This window comes from Scyliorhinus torazame, chromosome 15 (genome assembly GCF_047496885.1).
Source record: "Scyliorhinus torazame isolate Kashiwa2021f chromosome 15, sScyTor2.1, whole genome shotgun sequence".
NCBI lineage: Eukaryota > Metazoa > Chordata > Chondrichthyes > Carcharhiniformes > Scyliorhinidae > Scyliorhinus > Scyliorhinus torazame.
Window position 1 is genome coordinate 78,525,088 of NC_092721.1, and position 25,452 is coordinate 78,550,539.

Here is a 25,452-nt window from a genome sequence, read left to right on the forward strand (position 1 = left end):
CCTAAGTGTGGATCTTGACGACGAATGGTGTGCTGTCATCACGGTCAACCAGTGTCACATCCGGTTCAAATTGGACACTGGCGTGTCTGCGAATCTTATATCCCAGTAAGACCTCGACAGCATCCGAGACCAACCTAGAATTCTTCCACCAGCCTGCCAGCTCCTTGACTACAATGCCAATGCCATAGCTGCTAGTGGATCGTGTCAGCTAAGTGTCCCTCACAAGGCAATCAAGGCGACGTTAAGATTCAAGATCATCCAGCCTGACAAGGCATCGCTGCTCGCGCATGCAAACTCCTAAATCTGGTCCAGCGAGTCCATGCCATGTCCTCTACACCTGCGACTGCCTCGCCCAATGCGAATCTACAGGCTGAGATAGATGACATCCTCACACAATATCACAATGTGTTTGATGGGATGGGCACGCTCCCGTATCGCTATAAGATACTACTCAATCCGAATGCCACCCCAGTCATCCATGCACCACGCCGGGTGCCGGCTCCTCTCAAGGATCGTCTGAAAACGCAGCTGCGAGAGCTCCAAGACCAGGGCATCATTTCAAAGGTCACGGAACCAACAGACTGGGTCAGCTCCATGGTCTGCGTCAAGAAACCCTCTGGTGAACTACGAATTTGCATCGATCCCAAAGACCTGAATCGCAACATAATGCGAGAGCACTACCCGACCCCGAAGCGGGAAGAATTAACCTGTGAAATGGCTAATGTCAAATTCTTCACCAAGCTGGACGCCTCACGTGGCTTCTGGCAGATATAATTAACACTCCGTTAGGCAGGTATTGTTACAACCGTATGCCTTTCGGTATCATTTCAGCTTCCGAAGTCTTTCATTGAATATTGGAGCAAATGATGGAGGGCATCGAGGGGGTGCAAGTCTATGTGGATTACGTGATCATCTGGTCCGTGACGCCCGAGGATCGCTTAGCTCGCCTCAGACAAGTTTTTCAGAGGGTCCACGAGAAAGGCCTCCAGCTAAACAGGGCCAAATGCTTATTTGGTCGGTCTGCGGTCAAGTTTCTAGGTGAACACATTTTCCAGCAGGGCGTGCAACCTGATGCTGACAAGGTGCTGGCAATCAATGCCATGAAGACCCCAGAGGACTAAAAGGCTGTCCTACGTTTCCTTGGGATGGTAAATTTTCTAGGAAAATTCATTCCTAACATGGCATCCCACACCACAGCCCTCCGGCATCTCGTAAAAAAGTCCACAGTGTTCCAGTGGCTTCCCACGCATCAAGCGGAGTGATTCGAGCTGAAGGCGAAGCTCACCACAGCCCCAGTACTGGTATTCTTTGACCCGACCAAGGATACCAAAATATCCACAGACGCAAGCCAGGACGGCATTGGTGCGGTGCTCCTCCAGAAAGACGACTCCTTGTCCTGGGCTCCAGTCGCATATGCATCCAGGGCCATGACTCCGACCGAACAACGGTATGCCCAGATGGAAAAAGAGTGCTTGGGTCTCCTGACAGAAATAGTCAAGATTCATGACTACGTATACGGTCTGCCAAAGTTCATGGTGGAAACAGACCACAGGCTCTTAGTCCACATTATCCAGGAGGATTTAAATTATATGACACCTCGGCTTCAGCGAATTCTTCTTTGTCTCCGCCGCTATGACTTCGAACTCGTCTACACACCGGGTAGGGAGCTGGTAATCGCGGATGCCCTATCCCGATCTTTCACCACGACGTGTGAACAGGTCGACTTCATTCACCACATTGAGGCACAGATGCAGTTGTGTGCCAGCAACCTCCCAGCCACTGATGAACGAGTTGTTCAAATACGCGAAGAAACTGCCAAAGATCCTCTACTGCAGCATGTGATGCAACACCTCGCCCATGGCTGGCAAAAGGGGCAATGCCCCCAGTTCTTCAACGTTAAGGATGAATTAACGGTTGTGGAGGGGATCCTTCTTAAACTGGATAGAATCATCATTCCCCAAAGAATGCAAACCATGATGCTCAAACAGATCCATGAGGGTCACCTTGGGGTCGAGAAATGTCGACGCAGAGCTCGGCAGGCAGTTTACTGGCCTGGCATTAGCCAGGACATTGCCAACATGGTCCTCAACTGCACCACATGCCGGAAATTCCAACCATCCCAGCCCAAGGAAACACTGCAACAGCATGAGATCGTGACCTCTCTGTGGTCTAAGGTGAGGATAGACCTCTTTCATGCAAATGGGCGTGATTACGTGCTTTTAATCGACTACTTCTCCAGCTACCCTGAAGTGGTGAAACTGTCGGACATCACGTCAAAGTCAGTCATCAAGGCCTGCAAGGAGACGTTTGCCAGGCACGGTATACCACTCACAGTAATGAGTGACAACGGTCCATGTTTCTACAGCCAAGAGTGGTCCACTTCAGGCATGTCACATCCAGTCCCCATTACCCGCAATCAAACGGGTAGGCCGAGAATGGGGTCCACATTGTCAAGCAGCTGCTTTGCAAGGCTGCGGACTCAGCATCTGACTTTCACCTGGCGCTGTTGGCATACACGACAACCCCTCTGTCGACTGGTTTGTCTCTGGCTCAGCTACTCATAAACAGCAACCTGCGGACGACTGTTCCAGCCATCATGTTCAAGACCTTGACGACCTCACGGTGCTGCAGAAAGTGCAGCGATCCAGGAACCAGCAGAAGATCATGTATGATGCTCATGCCACGGATATGCCTGCGCTGGCTCCAGAAGATGTTGTTCGCATCCAGTTGCCTGAGGGAGGCTGGTCAGCCCCAGCTGTTGTGTAAGGCAGGCTGCCCCCAGGTCTTTCGTTGTTCAAATGGCTCCATTCTACGGCGCAACAGGAGGGCGCTGCACAAAGTAGCCTGCCTATCACCTGACCGCACTTCTCTGCACGTCATCATGCCTCCTCCGGAAATCTCGCACCACGTGGCCACCGACATGGCAGCAAGCCCGCCTGTCCAGGTGCTGGCGTCCCCCCCTCCACCTCTGAGGAGGTCGACAAGAATTTGTTCCCCACCCCAAAGACTGAATCTATAGACTTGAATCCTTTAAATTTTGTTCAGTTTGCTCTGTATCTGCACGCTAGACACCTTCCCATGTAGATATGTTCATTCACCCACCATTTGTACATAGTCATACATGTATATACAGCCACATTCAAAAAAAATTATTTCAAAAAGGGGAGATGTCATAATATCCACTCATGTATATAACGAGATACAGACAGGCAGTGACTGACACACAGAATAACCAATAAACACACAGGACACAGAACAACCAATCACCAGACAGGACACTGCAGAGGACACCACCACTATAAAACACACGAGGCATCAAGACTCTGCCTCTTCTCACTGGATTCAGCTCCAGAGATAGTCAGGGTGCACAGTGCAGTGAGCACCGTCTCCATGTGACAGAGAGCCAGTCTGGTCAAGCCAGACAGAGGTTATCAGTTTAGATTAATAGAGTGTCAACCCAGAGCAGATTATGTACAGCAACCTGCAGGTTCGATAAAACAGTGTTGAACCATCTCCTGTGTCGGAAACCTGTTTCTCGTCTTACTGCATCCAGTTGCAGCCAGTGTTAAACCAACTCATATAACACATCATCAGGTAGATGCCAATGTTGTAGCTAGACTGAAACAGCTTGGCTAAGCGTGCAGCTAGTTCTGGACCACAAGTCATCAGTACTATTGTTGGGAATTTATCAGGGCCTTTGGTTATGCTGATATAATTAGATGAGGAAAGATGTGAAGAGGGTCTAGTGGAACATAGAAACAAAGACCAATACAGCACAGGAACAGGCCCTTCAACCCTCCAAGCCTGTGCCGGTCATGATACCACCCTTGGCCAAAACTCTCAGCGCTTCCTAGTGTCCTATCCCTCTCTACCCATCCTATCCATGTATTTGTCAAGATGCCTTTTGAACGCCGTTAATGTATCTGCTTCCACAACCTCCCCTGGCAGCGTGTTCCAGGCACTCACCACCCTCTTTGTAAAAAAACCTGCCTCGCACATCTCCTCTAAACTTTGCCCCACGGACCTTAAACCTATGCCCCAGGTGACTGGCCACTCCAACCTGGGAAAGAGTGCCTGCCCATCCACTCTATCCATGCCTCACATAACCTTGTAGACCTCTATCATGTCGCCCCTCAATCTCCATCGTGAAAATAGTCCGAGTCTATTCAGCCTGTCCGCATAGCTAACACCCTCCAGACCAGGCAACATCCTGATAAACTTCCTCTGCACCTTCTGCAAAGCTTCCATATCCTTCCGGTAGTGCGGCGACCAGAATTGTGCGCAATATTCCAAGTGCGGCTTTATCAAGGTTCTATACAACTATAACATGACTTGCCAGTTTTTATACTCGATGTCCCATCCAATGAAGGCAAGCATTCTGTATGCTTTCTTGACTACCTTGTCCACTTGTGTTGTCACTTTCAAAGATCTGTGGGCCTGCACGCCCAGATCTCTCTGACTTTCTATATTTCCAAGAGCTTTGCCATTTCCTGTATAATTCCCCTCTATGTTAGACCTACCAAAATGCATTACCTCACATTTGTTTGGATTAAACTCCATTTGCTATTTCTCTGCCCAAGTCTCCAACCTATCTATGGTTGCATCCTCTGACAATCCTCAACACTATTTGCCACTGCACTAACCTTGGTGTCATCCGCAAACTTACTAATCAGACCAGATACAATTTCCTCCAAATCATTTATGTATACTACAAACAACAGGGGCAGCACGGTAGCATTGTGGATAGCACAATTGCTTCACAGCTCCAGGGTCCCAGGTTCGATTCCGGCTTGGGTCACTGTTTGTGCGGAGTCTGCACATCCTCCCCGTGTGTGCGTGGGTTTCCTCCGGGTGCTCCGGTTTCCTCCAACAGTCCAAAGATATGCAGGTTAGGTGGATTGGCCATGATAAATTGCCCTTAGTGTCCAAAATTGCCCTTAGTGTTGGGTGGGGTTACTGGATTATGGGGATAGGGTGGAGGTGTTGACCTTGGGTAGGGTGCTCTTTCTAAGAGCCAGTGCAGACTCGATGGGCCGAATGGCCTCCTTCGGCACTGTAAATTCTATGATAATCTATGAAACAGAGGCCCAAGCACAGATTCCTGTGGGACACCACTGGTCACAACCTTCCATCCAGAAAAACACCCTTCTACTGCTAATCTCTGCCTTCTGTGACTGAGCCAGTACTGTCACAGAATACCTCACCTCTGATTCCGCGTGACTTCACCTTTTGTACCAGTCTGCCAGGAGGCATCTTGTCAAAGGCTTTACTGAAGTCCATGTAAACAACACCTACCGCCCTCCCTGTATCAATCATCTTTGTCGCCTCCTCAAAAAATTCAATCAAGTTAGAGAGGCACGACCTCCCCTTCACAAATCATGCTGTCTATCGCTAATGAGTCCATTTGTTTCCAAATGGCTATAAATCCTGTCCCTGAGAATTCTTTCCAATAATTTACCAACTACTGGCGTGAGGCTCACTGACCTATATTTCCTGGATTATCCCTGCAACCTTTCTTAAACAGCGGTAACATATTAGCTACTCTCCAGTCCTCTGGAATCTCATTGACACCAATGAGGATACAAAGATGTCAGTCAAGGCCCCAGCAATTTCCTCCCTTGCTTCCCTCAGTATTCTGGGGTAAATCCCATCCAGCCCAGGAGACTTATCTACCTTAATGTCTTTTAATACACCCAATACGTCCTCCTTTTTGATGTCAATATGACCCAGACTACCCTACCCAAGAATCATCTTCCACACAGTCCTTTTCTTTGGTGAACTCTGATGCAAAGTACTCATTTAGTACCTCACCCATTTCCTCTGGCTCAACACAGATTCCCCCCACTCTCTCGAAGTGGTCCAATCTTTTCTCTGGCCACCCTCTTGCTTTTTACATATGAATTAAAAGCTTTGGGAATCATACTTGCCAAGGACTTTTCATGGCCCCTCCTAGCCCGCTTAAGTACCTTCCCACATTTTTTATACTCCTCAAAGATTTTGACTGCCCCCATCCTTCTAGACCGTGCAAAAGCCTCCTTTTTCTTTTTGACAAGGTTCACAATATCCCTTGTATTCCAAGGCTCCCTACACTTCCCATACTTACCCTCTGTTCTCTCAGGAACGAGATTTTCCTGAATCCTAATCAACAGTCGCTTGAAATACTACCACATATCCAACGTTGATTTACCCTCCAACAGCTGCACCCAATCCAAATTCTTCAATTCCTGTCTAATGTTATCATAATTTGCCTTTCCCCAGTTTAGCACCTTAACCCGAGGGTTACCCTCATCCCTATTCAAAAGTACCTTCAAACTTACGGAATTGTGGTCACGACTCCCAAAAGGTTCCCTTACTGACAGTTCAACTACCATCCAGGCTCATTCCCCAATACCAGGTCCAGTACTGCCCCTTCCCTAGTCAGAGTATCTGCATATTGCATCAAGAAGCCTTCCTGGGTGCACCTTACAAACTCTTCCCTATCCAAGCCACTAGCACTAAGTGAGTCCCAGTCAATATAGGGGAAGTTAAAATCACCCACCACAACAACCCAGAAAATCAGCAAAGGCACAATGGGCCAAACAGCCTCCTTCAATGATGTACGATTCTATGAGTTCCTGTTGAAGTCATTTGTTTTAAATGCACCAGCTGAAAACGAAACACAGTTGCACAATTTCTCTACAAAACATTGAAATTTACTTCCAGTTTTCAATCGGATATAGTATTCAGTAGGATACAGAGAGACAGAGACCCCGTGTAGCTGCCCTTTATACCCCTTTTGGTCCAGCCCTCTGGTGATCATGTGGTGCTGCTATCTACCCATTAACCCCTTGTGTGCATGCACCTAGAGATCACCACATCTCCCCCTTTTTAACGTGCTACAGGTTTTCTGTATGGTGTAACAAAAACTAAACAAACATAATGAATTAAGTCAACTGGGAACAGATAAAACAGCTTTAAGTCAGTGAGAAAGCTGCTGAATGATTCTCCTGGTCTTTGTATACGCCTGGTGAACTTGAAGCGTTCAAATGTTTCATTCACCTCCGATTTGCAGTGGGTATCGAATGTTTTTATAATTGTGTCCCACTTATTCTTGTCCTCCCCTTCGGCATAGGTAAATGAGTTATATATCTCCATGCTGGTTTCCCTGCCGCAGCTAAGAGGTATGCAATTTTATTTTTATCTGGCGCAGCGGTAATGTCCTTAATTTCCAGAAACAAATTAAATTGTTGCAGGAAAACCTTCCAATTATACTGGAGATTACCAGACGTTCTGAGGTGTTCTGGAAGTGATTCCATCTTCCCGGTTTGTGCCCAAGAGATCCGAGTGTAGCGATGCCTTCCTTGGCCGAATATCTTATCCGAGTTTTTTCTTTTTCTTTTTCTCTTGTCTGTCGAACCTAAGCTAGCTAGTTTCTATTTTCGTTGTTAAGGCCAACACACTCCGTGGTACCATGTAGTGTTACCTGCGTGGTCGATAACACGTGTTACTCAATCCTTGGCTGATGGTGAGGTCCTCTGAATCTTGTTGAAGACTCGAACTCGTCCAGTAACAACAATGGTTGACTGAGTAACTATAACTATTAATGCGTGAGTTCTTTACCTTAACATGAGAACTAGGAATTGGATAACAAGATTTAACAATTGTAACTAAATGTAACTCCACTAACTATCTATGTGATTCTGATGTTTCCCTGTTCACAGCACACCCAAGAGGGAGACAGGGACCCCGTGTGGCTGCCCTTTATACCCCTGTTGGTCCAGCCCTCTGGTGATCATGTGGTGCTGCTATCTACCCATGAACTCCTTGTGTGCATGCAGCTACAGAGATTACAACTACAAACTCCATTCCCTGGCCCCCAACTCCATCCTTCTCCCGAGCATCTATCTGTGGTTGAACCAGACTATTTGCAATCTCGGTGTTGAGCGAGGTGAGTTTATGATCATATATCCACACCACCCTTAAGATTGCCTGTTTCAATTCTGTAACATTGCCCAACACTGCCTCTGCCACAGTTGATTTGCTACTCAAACCCTCATCAATCCCCTTTGTTACCTCTAGATTTGACTATTGTAATACAATCATGGCCAGTCTCCCACATTCCATCATCCAGAAGTTTAAAATTCATCCAAACCTCTACTCATCATGTACTATGCACCAAGACCCATTCACCCAATGGACCTGTCTTTGTGGATTTACATTTGGCTTTTAGTTAAGCAGCGCCTAAATTTAAAAATTCTTGTCACTACTTTTAAATTTCTCCGTAACCTGCTCTCACTCCATAATCCTCAGATAGTTGTGTTCTTCTAATTCTGACCTCTGAAGGAAAAACCTTTTCATAAAGAGGGTGGAGTTGGAATCTGGAACTCACAGCCTGAGAGGGTGGTAGAGACGGGAAACCTCACAACATTTAAGTAGTATTTAGATGAGCATTTGGAATGCCATAGAATACAAGGGTACGGACAAAATGTTGGAAAATGTAATTAGAGTATATAGGTGCTTGATGGCCGGCATGGACACAATGGGCAAAAGAGCCACTTTCCCTGCTGGAAAAACTCTATGACTCTATCTCCGAATTTAATTGTTGCTCTGTTGTTGGCTGTGCCTGTAGTTGACTTTGTTCTAAACTTTGGAATGTATTCCCTTAAACTCCCTGCACGCCTACATCTCTTTCCTCCTTTCAGTTCTCCTTAAAACTTACCTCTCTGTTCAAACTTTTGGTCACGTGAATTAATACCTCTTAATGTGGCTGAGTGTCGAATTTTGTTTGCCTATGTTTTTTGAAGCACTTTGGAACATTTTATGATGTTAAAGGTGCAACATAAATTTCTCCTGCCATTACCCCTGTCATAATATACACATCAGTATATGATGGTGCAAAGACACACACTGACTGACACACTGCAAGACCAATCAACACACACAACACAGCAGCCAATCATCAGTTAGGGCACGGTCACTATAAAGACAGAGGGCACTAGTTTTCCCGCTCATTCGGGATGCAGCCTCGGAGACAGACAGAGCCCGCAGCCAGTAGCATAAACATCCACCATGTGCTAGCAGTATAGGCTGGTCAGGTTAGGCATAGGTCTTCAGTCAATCTAACATTGTGTCGACCCACAGTGCAAGTATGTTTAACAGTTCTTAGTTAAATAAAATAGAGTTGTACTATTACAAGTGTTGGTAGCCTGTCTAAGGTAAATGCAGTCTCCACAGATCCAGAGTACCCAACACATCAACCCCCAGACCCCCATCACAGACCTTCTGTTTCATCTTTTTTCCCCACCCTGCCCACTTTTGCTTGTTTAAAACCTATTACATCCTAACTTTTCCCAGTTCTGGTAAAAGGTCATTGAGTTGAAACATTAATTCTATTTCTCTCTCCATAGACTTTAAACATTTCCTGTTTTTATTACATGTTGCTGCAGTTGTTGTACTTCGATACTTAAGCATACGTTTACTGCACATAGTTTTGCAGCCACAATATACATTCATTATTCCATTTGAAGCAGATATTTCATAATCTAGTTGATGACATTTTAAAAAAATTTTGGGAATGTAAAAAATAGACATGTACCTTTGCTAGCTTTGTCCACATGTTGCAGATCATCTGTAAACTTTAATATATCTGGATACTTCTCCTCACAAACTTGTGTCAGAAAATGCAGAAATGTGACTTTTTGATCTGCTGATTTGGTATCATTCAGCTAAGGAACATAAAAAAAACATTCATTTAAGAACGCTTCAATCAAGTGACATTCCATTTTCTTTCATAAATCATTTTCAACAAGTTAACACTTTTGTTTTTATTTTCTTTATATCCAAGAAAGCAATAAGAAGGAACACATACAGAACTTCAGCTTAATTTTTAGGTTTTGATTTTGATTTGCAGCTTTCAGTTTTCCTACCGGTGTTACATTTTTCATTTGGCGATCAGAACTACTATCATACATTTTGAATTTCACGGGCTGAGCAATTACTAAAATGTGCTAAAGGTTACATTTTCTGCTGCTTTTCTTGATTTACAATACACATTTCTACGACAACAAACAATAGTTCAACCAATATGAACACAAATTATATTCTCGTTGTTTGATCGTATTTCCCATGAATATCAGAGCTGACATTATGCAAAAATTATTTTTGAGAAACGTGCATTAATTTGGCAGTTAATCTAAATTTATGATACCAGTATCCAAAACAGAAGACTGGCTGTAAAAAGAAAATGCAAGGGCGGCACAGTGGTTAGCATTGCTGCCTCATGGCACCAAGGACCCAGGTCCAATCCCGGCCCCAGGTCACTGTCCATATGGAGTTTGCACATTCTCCCTGTCTGCGTGGGTCTCACCCACACAAGCCAAAGATACGCAGGATAGGTGGATTGGACATGATAAATTGCTCCATAATTGGAAAAAAAAATTGGTTAATCTAAATCTATATTAAAAAAAGAAAATGGAACACACACTTTTTCAAGCACACATTTCATCCCAGTTACTATATTCATCTACCACGGCATAATTACCAGATTCTGAAGCTTTACACGCTTCTTCATCTATGTCAAATCAAAGGAAGACGTTTATTTACAGAGCACATTATACAGCATGTCCCAGGGAGCTTCTCAGCGAATGATGTACTTTTGAAGTGTAATCACAGGTGTAATGGCAGTAGCCATTTTGTTTACACCAAGGTCCCACAGGAATAAGAAGATTACCAAATAATATGTTTTATGTGTTGAGTGAGATAAATATATATATTGGCTAGGTAATAACTCCCCTTCTCTTCTTTAAATAGTGCATGGGACCTTTTACATCGACCAATAAGGACAGTAGGCCCTTGGCTTAGTGTCCTGGAGGGCCAGCCAAGATTTTATGCTCAAGTCTCTGGAGCAGAATTTAAACTTGCAATCTTTTGACTAAGAGGCAATAGTGCTAACACTGAATCATGGCTCTCACTTAACCTACTGAAGTCTCTTCACAACTGAAGGAAGCTCGATAAGCACATAACAGTTGATATGAAAAACAAAAGCTCATCTTTCAAATAAAAACAAATCCAATAATTATGCAATGTTCATCTTCCAGTTATGTCAACATGGATATGCAGGTAGGTATTTACAAATACATAAGTCAAAATAGCAGGATTTATTTGCATGAGACGATGCCCTGAGAGGAAGGGACCACAAATTGTATTATTGTGATAAATAAAAACATCAACAGTGTGAAGGCTTTATATATATATATGCCCCGAGTTATCTTAACACAAAATCTAATTTTGCTAAAACATACATGATTCAATGACAACCCTTGAATTACAAAAAATGAGGCATCAAAATGTTGCGATTTAATCTTTTCTCTTATTTGCTCCATTCAGCTGCAGATTTCACAGTACCACGATTTAGTCATATATTTAGGAATTGTTATGAAATTTACTGTTTCACTTCTAAGTTACCAAACTTGAATTACAAACCTGTACACAGTCAAGAAATTGACTTATGATCATGGATGTATAGCTGTTCACAAAACAAGACCAAAAAACTACAAATCTTATAATATAAAGGCACAATATACATATATATTTAAAAAAGTTACATATTTCTTTTTTTGGTTGAATTTAAAACGAGGTTGAGCTGAGTTGCATTTTGTTGCTTCAGTGGGGAGAGAAAGGAGGCTACTGAGCAGAAACCTATCACTACCTGAGGTTTAAATATAAATAGAGGGTGCATTGTTTCTTCTGTATAGCCAGTATTTTTCTTAAGAGTTGGTCTTCAGAGGCCTGGAACAAGTTTGAAACCGGTCTAGAGCAAGCATATAATCCTAGAGTTCTGGGTGGTGCAGGGAGGGGTTGGAGGTGACTGGTTGGCATAATGTGTTAGAAAACTACCCTTTGACTTCTGGGACCCAGCCTCAGGTTCATTCAAAGTGTTGTGATCAAGTTTCCCATCTTTAACTAAATGTTTTAGCAAACACTCTAGCATAGAAACTGGTCCTTTGGCCCATGTAATGGTTATTTCCTCTGTGTCGGCTGTTACTCTAATCCCACTATTATCTTTACTTTCTATGCCCTGCAATCAGAATCATAGAATAGTTACAGCACAGAAGGAGGTTAATTGGTTTGTCATGTCTCTGCTAGCTCTCTGCAAGAGTGAATTAATTATGTAAATCCATTGTAAAATAGATTTTGACTCTGCCGAAACAACAGCTAGTGGTTTGTAAAATTCTATCCACCTTATGTGAAAAGATTTTCTTTTAATTTCCCCTTTGATACTTTGCGATGATATTAAGTTTGTCTCTCCTTGATATTGTGTCAACGCCTAATTTGGAACCAAGTCATTCAACAATGGCTTTATTCAGAATTTTAAAGATCTTTATCAGGTAAATCCGTTAATCTTTTAACAAGTTTGGGTTAGCCTTAACGTAGTCTCTGGTAGGGTTAAAGCATCACACAAAAATGGTCATAAATTATTTGAAGAGCCAATCAACACAGCCATGTGGGGTTGGAAAACATTTTGTTGGCCCATGGGTGTGCTGGGTTACTTGGCACATCTAATACAGCAACATGGATGGTTTAAAGTGAACAGTCAGAAGAGGGCCAGTTACATTTTTGGGTTTGTTTAAATTAATGGACAGAGAAATTATGATGACCCCCCTCTGCGGTCATAAGCCTGAATTGGTGTATTCCACTTCCTCAGCTGAGCCAGCAGAGCCAAGGGTTGGAATTGAAAAATCTCCCCTTTATTGTATCTCCTGGGGTTGATATTAAGACATTATCAATGGAATAAAAAATTAAGTAATCTCTCACAATAACATTTCCACCTTGCTTTCAGCCGGGATGTTGAAACCGATAAGCCTTTTGCTTGTTCAAGTGGATGTAAAAATCTCATTGTACTATTGGAAGAAAAGCAGGAAAATTCTCCGGCTGCTCTCTTTGACATACTATCATCCAACTTATTTTATGTACTGAAGGTGTTGAAAGAAATCAAGCAAAACTTCTGGGATGTTTTACAGAGCAATAGGATTAGCAATAGGGGCTGGTTTAGCTCACTAGGCTAAATCGCTGGCTTTTAAAGCAGACCAAGGCAGGCCAGCAGCACGGTTCAATTCCCGAACCAGCCTCCCCGAACAGGCGCCGGATTGTGGTGACTAGGGGCTTTTCACAGTAACTTCATTGAAGCCTACTCGTGACAATAAGCGATTTTCATTTCATTTTTGTCATTTCATATCTGTTCTGATATCTGTTCTTTAGTGACAGATTTATCAATTGTGTATTTCTAAGAACACTTGAATCGATTTCCAACCTTGTTCCATTTATCCTACATAGCAATACAAAGTTCTTCCCACATACCCAATAAATGGTGGTCCACTTTGCATTTACGGGGAGCAGGGACAAAATGTAAAATAATGATTTCTTAAAAGGTATAGAATTCAGATATGAGTATTAGTAGGAACTTTGGATGTGGTTTAACGAGTAATTAGTGGTTACATCATTGGAGCAAATTTAGCAGTGTGCCCACATAAAAAATTTCATAGAATCCCGACAGTGTAGGAGGAGGTCATTCGGCCCATCGAGTCTGTATCGCTCCTCAGAAAGAGCACCCTACTAGTCTCACACCCTGCCCAATATCCATAACCCCATCTAACCTGTACAACCTTGGACACTAAGGGGCTTTTTTATCATGACCAATCCAACTATGCTGCACACCTTTGGGCTGTGGAAGGAAACCGGAGCACCCGAGGAAACCCCATGCAGACACAGGGAGAACGTACAATCTCCACACACTCACCCAAGGCTGCAATCAAACCCGTGTCCCTGGTGTAGTGGGGAAGCAATGCTAACCCTGTCACCCACAGGTTGAATAGGAATATTTCCCTGGCCTTTGTATGACCATATTTTTATCAGATGCTGAAATTGTAAAGCTGTGAGGTAACTTTGTGTTTCATCCTCCTGCACTAAATGTAGTTATAAAAATTTATTTCACAATTTGGTTTCCTGACAAACATCCAACTCAGGGTAGGAATGAATTAAATAACAATCTTTATTAGTGTCACAAGTAGGCTTACATTAACACTACAATGAAGTTGCTGTGAAAATCGGCGCCTGTTGGGGTACACAGAATTTAAAATGTCCAAATTACCTAACAAGCATGTCTTTCGGGACATTAGATCTTAACACATTATACATAACATGATCTTAGGATCTCAGCTCATATTTTTGTTGTACGCATCTTTATTTTCACTTTGCTGGCCATACACGCCTCTATTCCCACTAAACTGCTGACCGACTAGATCCCCAATTTCAGACCTTTCTCTGTACCCAATTTTATGTTTTTTTTGCTGGCTTGTTTTTGTTCTCTAATTTCTTTCTTAATTCCTTTAACTTTGTGTTCAGATGGTAGTTATCATCTTCAAGATACATCTTTACTTGTGCAATTGTCAATCACTTCAGCATTGCACCATGAAACGTTTTGTGATTCCATCCTTTCTGCCCTTACACAGACCCACCTTTCTGTTCTTCTTCCCACCTTCCCCCTTTCACAAACTCAATACCTATTACATTTATCTTCTCTCAGTTCTGATGAAAGGTCAGAGCCTGATATGTTAGCTCGCTTACTTCGCTATAGATGGTGCCAGGCGTGTTGAGCATTTCCCACATTTGCTGTTTTCAGCAAATACAGAAGGCAGGCATGCTTATCATCTGCTGTGGCATCCATCATGCACTGTTAATCGATATTAATGCAAGAAATTATCAACCATAACAACAGGAAGGGATCTCAGATCTACAAGGTGAAGGTGGCAGAATTGACTGGTGAACATTAGGATCGTGCCTGCAGTGAAGGCGATATTGGCACCCCCCAACATTCTAGTGAAGCCCCATCTATTCGTCTTCACCCATCTGCTGAAATTGAGTGTCTTTTAAACTTGGTGACTATCCAGCCAATTACTAATTTTCTCTTCTTTCTATTACTGGCATCAGCAACAAAAGGAGGAAAACCGTCAGCTAGCCTGTCAGCCGCAGTTCCCAAACCACCTTGGATGAGGATCCTGCAGACCCACCGGAGAGCTGTCACTGCATTCACCCACACTTCCACCAGTTCAGAGACCTTGCCTTTTCTGTCTGTCACCCAGCAACTCCAGCTCCTCAGACCGAGGAGGGTACATCTATTCAACAGCAGAAGATCCAAAGCAGGCTGGGGCCCTCCAGTTCTCTGCCGTCCAGAGGATGTCCACCATGGTAATCATGGAAAACAGGATATATCAGTCAAAGGGCTGCCTCCACCTCTGCTGCAGATGTTGGGGAAGTGACTAGGTGCAGTGGTATGCTAAGAAATTTCGGACAGTTTGAGAACATATAAAGGTGACACTGGTGTTCGCTAACTATATGTACTTTGCACATCTGTACAAATATTATGTTTCCTCTAACATTCTCATTGAGTGAATGGCTCTTCTATCTGATGCAATGTTCCAAAGTCAGACAAGTGAAACTGGTGCCTTCCTCTCCTCACATATATTCCATTGTGTCCTTCAGGTCCATCGTGTCTTGTGCAATCTCATTTTAGTGAGTCGCCTTTTCGTCCACAGCTGCGACATGAGCAAAGCCTCTTGCTTTAACAACATGGTGGTTGGGCAATACCTATCTTGAACTTGCGCCAGAGGATCATATATGTGGCCTCATGCTGGTTTTACAGTTTACTTTATTCTCCTGATGCTGTTGCACTGAAGACTGGTCAATGTGCGTCTTGTAGGTTGTAATAGTGACCCACATTGGAGTCAATTTAATGGTGCAGCTTTCTATATCCTCCATGTAAGTCGAAGCGTGGGTAACATTTCAAGTAACAGTCAAAGATCTTAAGTGCTCATGGCAGCCTGTAATGTGACGTTGTGAATGCGTGAATAGCTAGATATCACCCCTTTCTTCCATTCACCACCTGCATGATGCAGATCAATGGACCTAGCTAGCATTTGATGACTCTTGAAACGTCAACAAGACAGCAATGACTGTGGAAGAACAGAGCTATGTCTAGGCTCTTGAAGGTCTGGCTTTTGTGGCTTAACATAGTCCCACAAGCTTATGCCTTTTATTTATTCTTCACGCCACAGCCCTCTCTAAGTATAATAGAATCACAGTTTCTAACCAGCCCCCACACATACAAACATATTTGTCCAACATAAACCTAACTATAGGTTTTACCCTTCCAGGCACAGAAAAATTAAATTAAACCCACTTAGAACTATACCTTATTTCTAATATTCCCCAATACAAATATAAATCGCTTAAAACTACCTTTACTTTCCTAACATGAGTGCTTGTCAACGAGGTCACGATGGTGCTACTGAAGCTCTTTCTGTGCACGTATAGACGACCTGACTCGCAGGCCTACCTCCATGACTGTGACAGATCACTGCGTTCTAAAGAACAATTTTATGCTGGGGATCTCTGTATTAGGATGAGGCCAGAACATTATTCGTGCATGAGGGATGGCCAGTGAAGAGATGCTGCAGTCCAGATTCAGAGCTGACCTCAGACATTAAAGAGAGAACCAGCTATTGATGATTGTCCTCCTTGAAGTGCCCTGCAACGTTCCAGGCCTACTGCCATGAGTGTGCTGAGCTTTGCCAAGCGGCTCCTGCCCCTTGAAGGTTGCCACAGGCAGTGAAATGCTGCTGTGATGCTCGAAAAGACTGCACCATGTCTAATTTTTCAACAGTGAATGCCGGTGAAGTTCTTATCCCATAACAGAACAGCAGCATGCCCCAGAGGCTGCCTAGATCTTCCAAAGATGAGGCCATTGTCATGCAAGATTGTAACTACTCATTCAGAGATTGATGTTCTTTGTTGAGATACTGAAGACAGGAAAGAAGGTGTTAATGTTGAGTTTGCATGGAGGGCACAGGGGACTGTCACGCTGGAACCTTGTATTTTGATGATTTCAGGGCATGTCTGCAACCAGCCTCTGCCATGGCCTCTTCTTCGGAGGCCTCAACTTTCTTGCCATTGTCAAGCTCATCCCTATTGATAACCTCCTCATTGGATGTAACGTGCAGCTCTTCCATCTCTCCAATTGGCAACTCACCCTGCCTTTGGTACGCCAGGTTCTATCGAGCGTATGAAGCCACTATGATGTGGGAAATAATTTGGGGAGAGTATTGGAGAGTGCCACCTGACCAGTCTAGAACCTGAAACGCATCTTTAATGTGCCAATAGCTTGTTCAATCAAGGAGCAAGTTGCAGAATGAGCCTCATTGTACTCTCTGAAGCACCTTCTGGCCTCTGAACGGGTGTCATTAATCCCATATTTTGCCTTTGTCACCAATGAGCCAACTCTGGAAGTGCTGAGGTCCTCAAGCATTTACGGCACATGTGAATGACTCAAGATGCAAGAGTCATGCAAGTACCCAAGGTATCTAGCAGAGGCCTTCAAAATCTGCTTCTGGTGGTTACAGATCATCTGCACATTGAGAGCGTTGAAGCTTTTACTGCTGGTGAAATGTCGAGGCTGCTGCCAGGGAGCTCTTAAAGCTACATGAGCTCAATCAGGGGCATCCTGCACCTGTGCTAATCTAGAGGTCACAGCAAATCCGCAAATCCCACTGCTCTGAAAGCCTGGCTGTCATCATCCAAGGAGAACTGGACGTAATTGAGGGCAAAATAGGGGGTCAGTAATTTTTCAGATGCATTCATGAGCAGAGGATTGTGATATTCCGCAGAGGTCCCCAGAGGAGCCAGACAACAAGCCATTTGGGAGCCCTAGAACAAGCCATTTGCAAAAGTGTTATGTGCAGTGGTCACCTTGAGAGCCACTGGCAATGGATGGCTTCCCAGTCCCTGCAGTTTCAGTTAATTCGGATGTATGTGGCAGATGTAAGCCAACACATACCTTGGCAAGCAAAGGCATCTAAAGCACTGTGTTTCTCGCTTATCTGGAGGCATGAGAAGCACTTTTAGTACACCCTTGGTCATGTCAAATATCTCTACGTAATTAGTCTCTCCGCCTCAGCTTCTGAGTGTTGAAGGAACCTACTGGGCCATGTTCCTCAGGATGAGGTACTTCCTTTACCCTACCTGACTGTGATGGCCCTTTCTTCACGTCCTCACTGCCTGATTGGCATGAAAAAGCCAATGTTGCTTGCTCCATCTATTCTATCCTCTTCCTTGTCTCTGCGGGATATTGAACAGAACCCTGCAATCATCATCTTCCATTGCCAAGTTAGGGCATTTAGGTCAGCCATTTTGCAGGTTTTTAGTTTCAGTTTTAAAAAGTGCCTGGCTGGTTTTGCTGAGAGCAGTTTAAAAGTGCCTGGCTCTTTTGCTGTGAGCTGATTAAAAGGAGAAAGCCAGTTTGAGACAGCAGCTTGAGAAGTTCTGGTTTGGAAAAGAGCTGGGTGTGTGTGTCTGTGTTTTGCAGTGAGCTGGATTCCTGCCATGAAAGACTATCTCTGGATCATTTGGGTGATTTAAAGTAAAGCCTTTAACCTGATGTGATTGTGTTTAAAGGTGTTAAGTCTCTTGGAAGTTTGAAGGAACATTTTAAGGAATTATTTACTGTTGCAAGATTTTCTGAGTTATCTTTGAAGTGAGGGGTGTTAAGAGATCCCATGTTTATTTAAGATGTTAAGTTGAGTTCATGGACTAAAATGTGTTTTGTGTTTAAAAACCCACGTGTCCATAATTGTAATCCCACACCGAGGGAAAAAGCCTTGTGTTTGGAAAAGCAACAAATCCATTAAAGGGAGAGGTTGGTTGAACTCCATGATACATTTTGGGGTTCTGAAAACGCCTCGCCCATAACAATATACTGGTGAGATCACATCTAAAGTACTGCCATCTACTGTTTTGGAATCCTTATTTAAGAAAGGATGTAATTGCATTAGAAGCAGTTCAGAGAAGGTTCAGCAATTAATTCCTGGAAAGAGGGGGTTATCCAATGAAGAAAGGTTGGACATGTATCCACTGGAGTTCAGAAGAATGAGAGACAATTTTGTTAAAACATACAAGATCCTGTGGGGACTTGACAGCATGGATGCTGAAAGGATGTTTCCCTTTTGGGAGAGTCTATAAATAAGACGGAGCTCAAAATAAGGGCTATTCCATTAGCTTAAACTAAAGAGTATTCCATTTGAGACGGATATGAGGAGAAACTTTTTCTCTGAGGGCTTTGAGTGTGTGGAACTCTCTCCCAGAGAGCATTGAAGGCAGGGTCATTGAATTTCAATTTGGATTTATTATCACGTGTACCAAGGTACAATGAAAAGTATTGTTCTGCGTACAGTCCAGACAGATTGTTCCATACATGAAAAAAACATAGGACATAAGATAGGTAAACAATGTATATACATAGACACAGACATCGGGTGAAGCATTCAGAGTGTAGTACTACTCAGTAGAGAAGATGTGTGGAAAGATCAGTTCAGTTCATAAAAGGGCCATTCAGGAGTCTGGTAACAATGGAAAAGAATCTGTTAGCGCTTGTTCTCAAACTTTTGCATCTCCTGCCCGATGGAGGAGGTTGAAAGAGAGAATAACCTGAGTGGGAGGGATCTTTGATTATGCTGCCCGCTTTCCCAAGGCAGCGGGAGGTGTAGACAGAGGCAATGGATGGGAGACGGGTTCGCGTGATGGACTGGGCTGTGTTCACAACTCAGTAGTTTCTTACGGTTTTGAGCTGAGCAATTGCTATACCAGGCTGTGATGCAGCCAGATCGGATGCTTTCTATGGTGCATCTGCAAAAATTGGTCAGAGTCAATGCGGACATGCCTAATTTCCTCTTAGCTTCCTGAGGAAATATAGGCGCTGATGTGCTTTCTTGGTCATAGTATCCTTGTGGGTGGACCAGGGCAGATTGTTGGTGAAGTGCACTACCTAGGAATTTGAAGCTGTCAACCATCTCCACCTTGGCACAATTGAAGCAGACATGAAGTACATGATATTTTGTTTCCTGAAATCAATGACCAGCTCCTTAGTTTTGCTGACACTGAGGGAGAGATTGTTGTCATTATACCATGCCACTAGGTTCTTTATTTCCCTTATGGTCTGTGACTCATCGTTGTTCGAGATCTGACCCACTACTATCATGTCATCAGTCAACTAGTTGGAGCCACATTTTGTCACACGGTCGTCTGTGTATAGGGAGTATAGTAGGGGAGTAAGTATGCAGCCCTGCAGGACCCTGGTATTGAGGAATATTGTAGAGGATGTCTATGTATTTACATTGTGTACCTTATGTTGCCCTATTATGTATTTTCTTTTTCTTTTCATGTACTTAATGATCTGTTTTGAGCTGCTCAAAGAAAAATACTTTTCACTGTACCTCGGTACACGTGACAATAAACAAATCCAAATCCACAAGGAGTTGTTTATCCTTACTGATTGTGTTCTATGGGTCAGGAAGTCGAGGATCCAGTTGCAAAAGGAGGAGCCAAGTCCTAGGTTTTGGAGTTTTGAATGAGCTTGGCTGGGATTATGGTGTTGAAGGTGGAGCTGTAGTCAATGAACAGGTGTCTGACGTAGGAGTCAAGATGTAGGATGAATACAGGGCCAGGGAGATAGTGTCTGCTATGGACCGGTTGTTGTGGCATGCGAGTAGCAGTAGAACAAGGTATTCTAGGAGTATGGAGTTGGTGTGTCTCATGACCAACTTCTCGAAGCACTTAATGATCGATGTCAAGGTCACCGGACTGTAGTCGTTGAGGCACGTTGCCTGGCTCTTCTTTGGCACCGGTATAGTGGTGGTCTTCTTGAAGCAGGTGGTAACCTTGGAACGGAGTAGGGAGAGGTTGAAGATGTCCGCGAACACACCCGCCAGTTAGTTCGTGCAGGATCCGAGTGCATGATCAGGGACTCCGTTTAAGTATGAGTTTAGGTAGATTTGTGATTGACAAGGGAGTAAAAGGGTATAGGCAAGTGGAGTTGAGGCCATAATAAGATCAGCTATCATCTTTATTAAATGGCAGACTGAGCTCGAAAGGCCGAATGGTCGACTTCAGCTCCTAATTCAAATGTATGATCATAAGGAAGAAAGACCTCAAATTGTGAATCACATGAGGTTGCTAGATGATTTGCCAGAGTTCTGCTGTTACATTTCACATTTAACCTCCCCGGTGACATGTACATGTTGCATTTAGGCATTAGCTGACTATTAATATTCACCGCAGAATGTTACATCCATTAATTAATTATGTACCCTTTTAACTACATGATCACTATTACCCAATGCAAATCAAACTCTCTGGCCCAGTATGAATTTTCATTCCTTCAGGTAATGAATTGTTTTTGGAGATTTTAAAAACGTGCAAGTTTTACAATTATATTCCTATTTTACCTTCCAGTCCCTTTTTTCTTTTTCTTAATCAAATCTTTCTGTCTTCTTTAGTTGACAATGGTTTCACCCTCACTCTCAAGTCTCTCTTATTTTCTAATCCTATCATATCATTGGTTAAGGAGATACATTTTTTGTTTCACTGTTCACCAAGGTCTCAGACGCCCTGTTGCCCAGAAAGGTATGTCGCAAACATTTTTGTACTGAAGGATGCGGGGAAAAGTCTTTACTGGCCATGATGTCAGATCTCCTGCTGCAGCTAATTTTGCATTATGTTTTGTTTCACGAGCTATATTTGGTGAATGTATGAATTGTAATTATAACTTTTTAATCCTGATAAATCTGTATACCATTGCATTGAAAAAAAATATTTTTCATCTCAGTGGTTCTGACTGAATCTTAGAGACATGGACTCACCTTGCATAGGAAGTTGATGTTGAAGCCATATGTTTGAGCATTTCGAGACCCAGCATTCATGTAGTTTCCTATGAGCAACACCAGCTCCAGTAGGTTTCCAAATCTTTTACTCTTCTTTAACTCCTCACAGGCGGTGGTAACAGTCATAATATCAGGTCTGATGTTATTCACCTGTTCCTCAAATTGCAGCTTGAACAGAATAGCATTCAGTCGTGGACGCAGCTTCTTGATGCTGCTCATCTGATAGGGAGAAGAAAACAAATGTAAGCTTCAGTCTCATTTTGGTAGCAAGTAAATTAATGAAATCAACAATGATTTATTGATGTTGGTTAGATATCTTATAAAGTATGAGAAAAATGGACAAGCAATTGAAATTCTATTTGTGGTTGCTAATAATGTTTCTTTTACAATAACTAGTGTGTAAGTAATAAAAAGTACAGTTCTATCAAAGATCAATCCAGTCAGCCAATACACTAAAATAATATGTGCTTCTGACCCAGAGTAGCAAAGCAATCAATGTGGTAAACCATCTGGGTTACAAAGATATTGCTTAGTGTGGCATTAAATTGTGACTGAATGCAAGTAAACAAGACATCACTAACACAGAAGTAAAGAAATTAAAGCCAATTATTTCAAATCAGGAAATGTTTGGGACCAAAACTTCAATTGTGCTAACTTTGCCAAGAAAAGATAGAAGGTCAAATAAACCAATGCAAACAGTTATTAAATCAATGTAAGATAAGTGGAAATCTGAAAAAAAGAGAATGCTGGAAATCCTTGATAAGTCTGATGGCATCCAACGAGAGAGAAAAGCAAAAAGATGTACTTTCTCCCTATTATGGTGGGGGGGGGGGGTGCGAAAACCTCCTGGAGGTGGGATTGGGATCACAAAGGCTGCCTAACTGCCTTTTGAGATAAGCGAATGGTCAATTAGGACCAATTGTCAGAGGCTGATTGAATTTTCCCATCAGCCTACGGTCACAATGTGGCACACAAGCGTGCAAGCTTCCTCAAGACTTCCTCCCAGCAGCAGACCTAGATAGCAGTGCACTCGACTGTTATAAGGTCCTCCCCACCTGCCTGGTCATAGCAGCGGTCAGTCAATTTCGAAAGTCAAAACCATTAGAAGTTGTAGAGAAGGCACTTTAAGGTGGAGGCATTCTCTCTCTTAGTTAAAGGCAGGTGGGTTTGCTGTCTGAGCTGGAGGGCCTCTCCTACATTCAAGAGGCCACCCAACCTCCTTGATTGGATCACAAATCCATCCTCTGGCCAATCATTGTCCAACTTGGGATAAACCAGAGCTGGGGACAGTTCAGGGCCAGCACCCAATTTGAACACAGCATTGGTCACCTGACTCAAAACCAAAAGGTCAGTGAGTATGCTTTGGACATTCAGCATTTCCTCATTTTTATAGCACATAACTGTGGTATTATCATAACTAACAGCATTACAAGGAATAATGTAGTACCATGAGTAGCCACTAGAGGGAGCTGCAGAGAGTGCTCTTTAAGGCAGTCATGCTAGACTTTAAAGGAGGATTAAGCAGGAGACAGCTAGAGCGAGGTCATCAGTGCAGTTATTGTGAGAAGGTTAGATTAAAGTTATACCAGTAAGTGTGATTAGCAGTAGGTGAGTGTAGTTAGATGTTACTGATCAATTCTGTATTCTAATAAGGACTATGGGCGGGGTTCTCCGGGAATCGGCAGGGCGGGCCGAAACGGCGCAGTGGAGTGGCAGGAACCACTCCAGCGTCGGGCCACCCCAAAGGTGTGGAATCCCCCGCACCTTCAGGGGCGAGGATGGCGCCGGAGTGGTTTGCGCCCCGCCGGCCAGCGTGGAAGGCCTTTGGCGGCGCGCCAGCCGGGGCCGAAGGGACTCCGCCGGCCGCCGCGGGTCCGCGCATGCGCGGGAGCGTCTGCTGACATCATCCCCGCACATGCACTGGGGGGTTTACCTTCGCGCCGACCATTGCAGAGGCCTACACGGCCAGCGCGTAGGAATAGAGTGCCCCCACGGCACAGGCCCGCCCGTGGATCGGTGGGCCCCGATCGCGGGCCAGGCCACCATGGGGGCACCTCCCGGGGCCAGATCCCCCCGCGACCCCCCCAAGAAACCCGGAGCCCGCCCGCGCTGTCAGGTTCCGCCAGTAAGGGACCAACTCTAATTTACGCCGGCGGGACCGGCATAGAACGGGCGGAACTTTGGCCCATCGTGGGCCGGAGAATTCGGTCAGCCCCGCCATTCTCCGAGGCGGGCGCCGTGACTCACGCCACGCTGGTTTTTGGGGGGGCGGGAGAATTGGGAGGACGGCGGGGGCGGGATTCACGCCGACTCCCGGCGATTCTCCCATCCGGCGGGGGGGTCGGAGAATCCCGCCCATCGTGTTTAATATGAGTGGCCTTCCAGAACTGGAAAACTTTACAGATGTACCAGGTTTTATGCAAGTACACAGGCAGAGAAAGAATGGGGAGGGGAGTAAGCAGCGAAGGAAGGTGGTCCATGCTCAGGTGGAAAGTAGGCAAAATTAAATGGAGGCATGATGATAAACGGGGTGGTAATGGGATAAATAAAGAAGCAAAGGCAAGTCTAGAGAATTTGTAAATGGCAACAGCAGAATTAATACCAGAACCTGCTATCCAAAATAAAGAACAATGTGAAGAATAGTTTTGTTTTAACATGTTGAGCACTTCTATCCAGAAACAAAATTATTTATGCAATGTCTGCGATTGTAACTTTCATATGTTTTAATATAACATGCAAGTAATTCAGTTCTGGCATCGGTGGAATTAAGAAACAATAAAATAGTCTAATCAAGGCATGTCCAACCTTTCCATGTGGCGGGTGGGGGGGTCACCTTTCAAAAATGTTTGCTTATTAGCAAATTTTGGAATGATAAAGTTTGGCACAATATTAAACATGAATTTCAAAAGAAAACCTGAGGTTGGAAGAGAAAGAACTTGCTGAACAAAAAAGCGATGACTCATAAAGTTGAATGTTAGAGTGGAACAGGGTGAGAGAGTGTGTTTGCGGCTAATTCCAAAGCTCAGAGCACTCAATCAGCAACCCTCAGTGGATCAGAGTGCATGATGGCATATGTGGGTGAGGGACAATGAGAATCCCAAGACTGGAAGTCAGCCAGACTTGAGGACCCATTCTGCCCCCGCTCTTGTCCATCACCTCTACACTCATTGACTCACATGGCCTCACTCCCCAAAGCGCTCTCACCCCAGCGACACACCCCACAATCACCATCTCTTCCCCACCCCACCACACACTCACCATCTCCCCAATCGCAAACTCTCCATCTCGCCTCCCGCTCCACTCTCCATCTCCCCTCCCGCTACTCTCCATCTCCCCTCCCCCTACACTCTCCATCTACCCTCCCTACACTCTCCATCTCCCTTCCCGCTGCACTCTCCGTCTCCCCTCCCCCTACACTCTCCATCTCCCCTCCCCCTACACTCTCCATCTCCACCCCCTACACTCTCCATCTCCCCTCCCCCTACACTCTCCACCTCCCGTCCCCTACACTCTCCATCTTCCCTCCCCCATGACTCTCCATCTCCCCTCCCCCTACACTCTCCATCTCCCCTCCCCCTACACTCTCCACCTCACCTTCCGCTACACTCTCCACCCCTACACTCTCCATCACCCCTCCCCCTACACTCTTGTCATGTGAGAGTACCTTTAAGAAATGGATGTTTAAGCAATGTACCTTTAAGGAATGGAG

At 44.2% G+C, this 25,452-nt stretch overlaps 1 protein-coding gene across 1 annotated transcript in view; it reads right to left on the bottom strand.

Annotated features, from left to right (window-relative positions):
- LOC140391630 (protein diaphanous homolog 3-like) overlaps positions 1 to 25,452 on the bottom strand; it is an 837,607-nt gene that overhangs the window by 267,081 nt on the left and 545,074 nt on the right. The window contains exons 21-22 of the mRNA XM_072476316.1: positions 21,723 to 21,962; positions 9,575 to 9,704 (exon numbers count right to left, since the gene is read on the bottom strand). Coding sequence (XP_072332417.1) covers positions 9,575 to 9,704; positions 21,723 to 21,962 — 370 coding nt within the window. The remainder of the gene's footprint in view (positions 1 to 9,574; positions 9,705 to 21,722; positions 21,963 to 25,452) is intronic.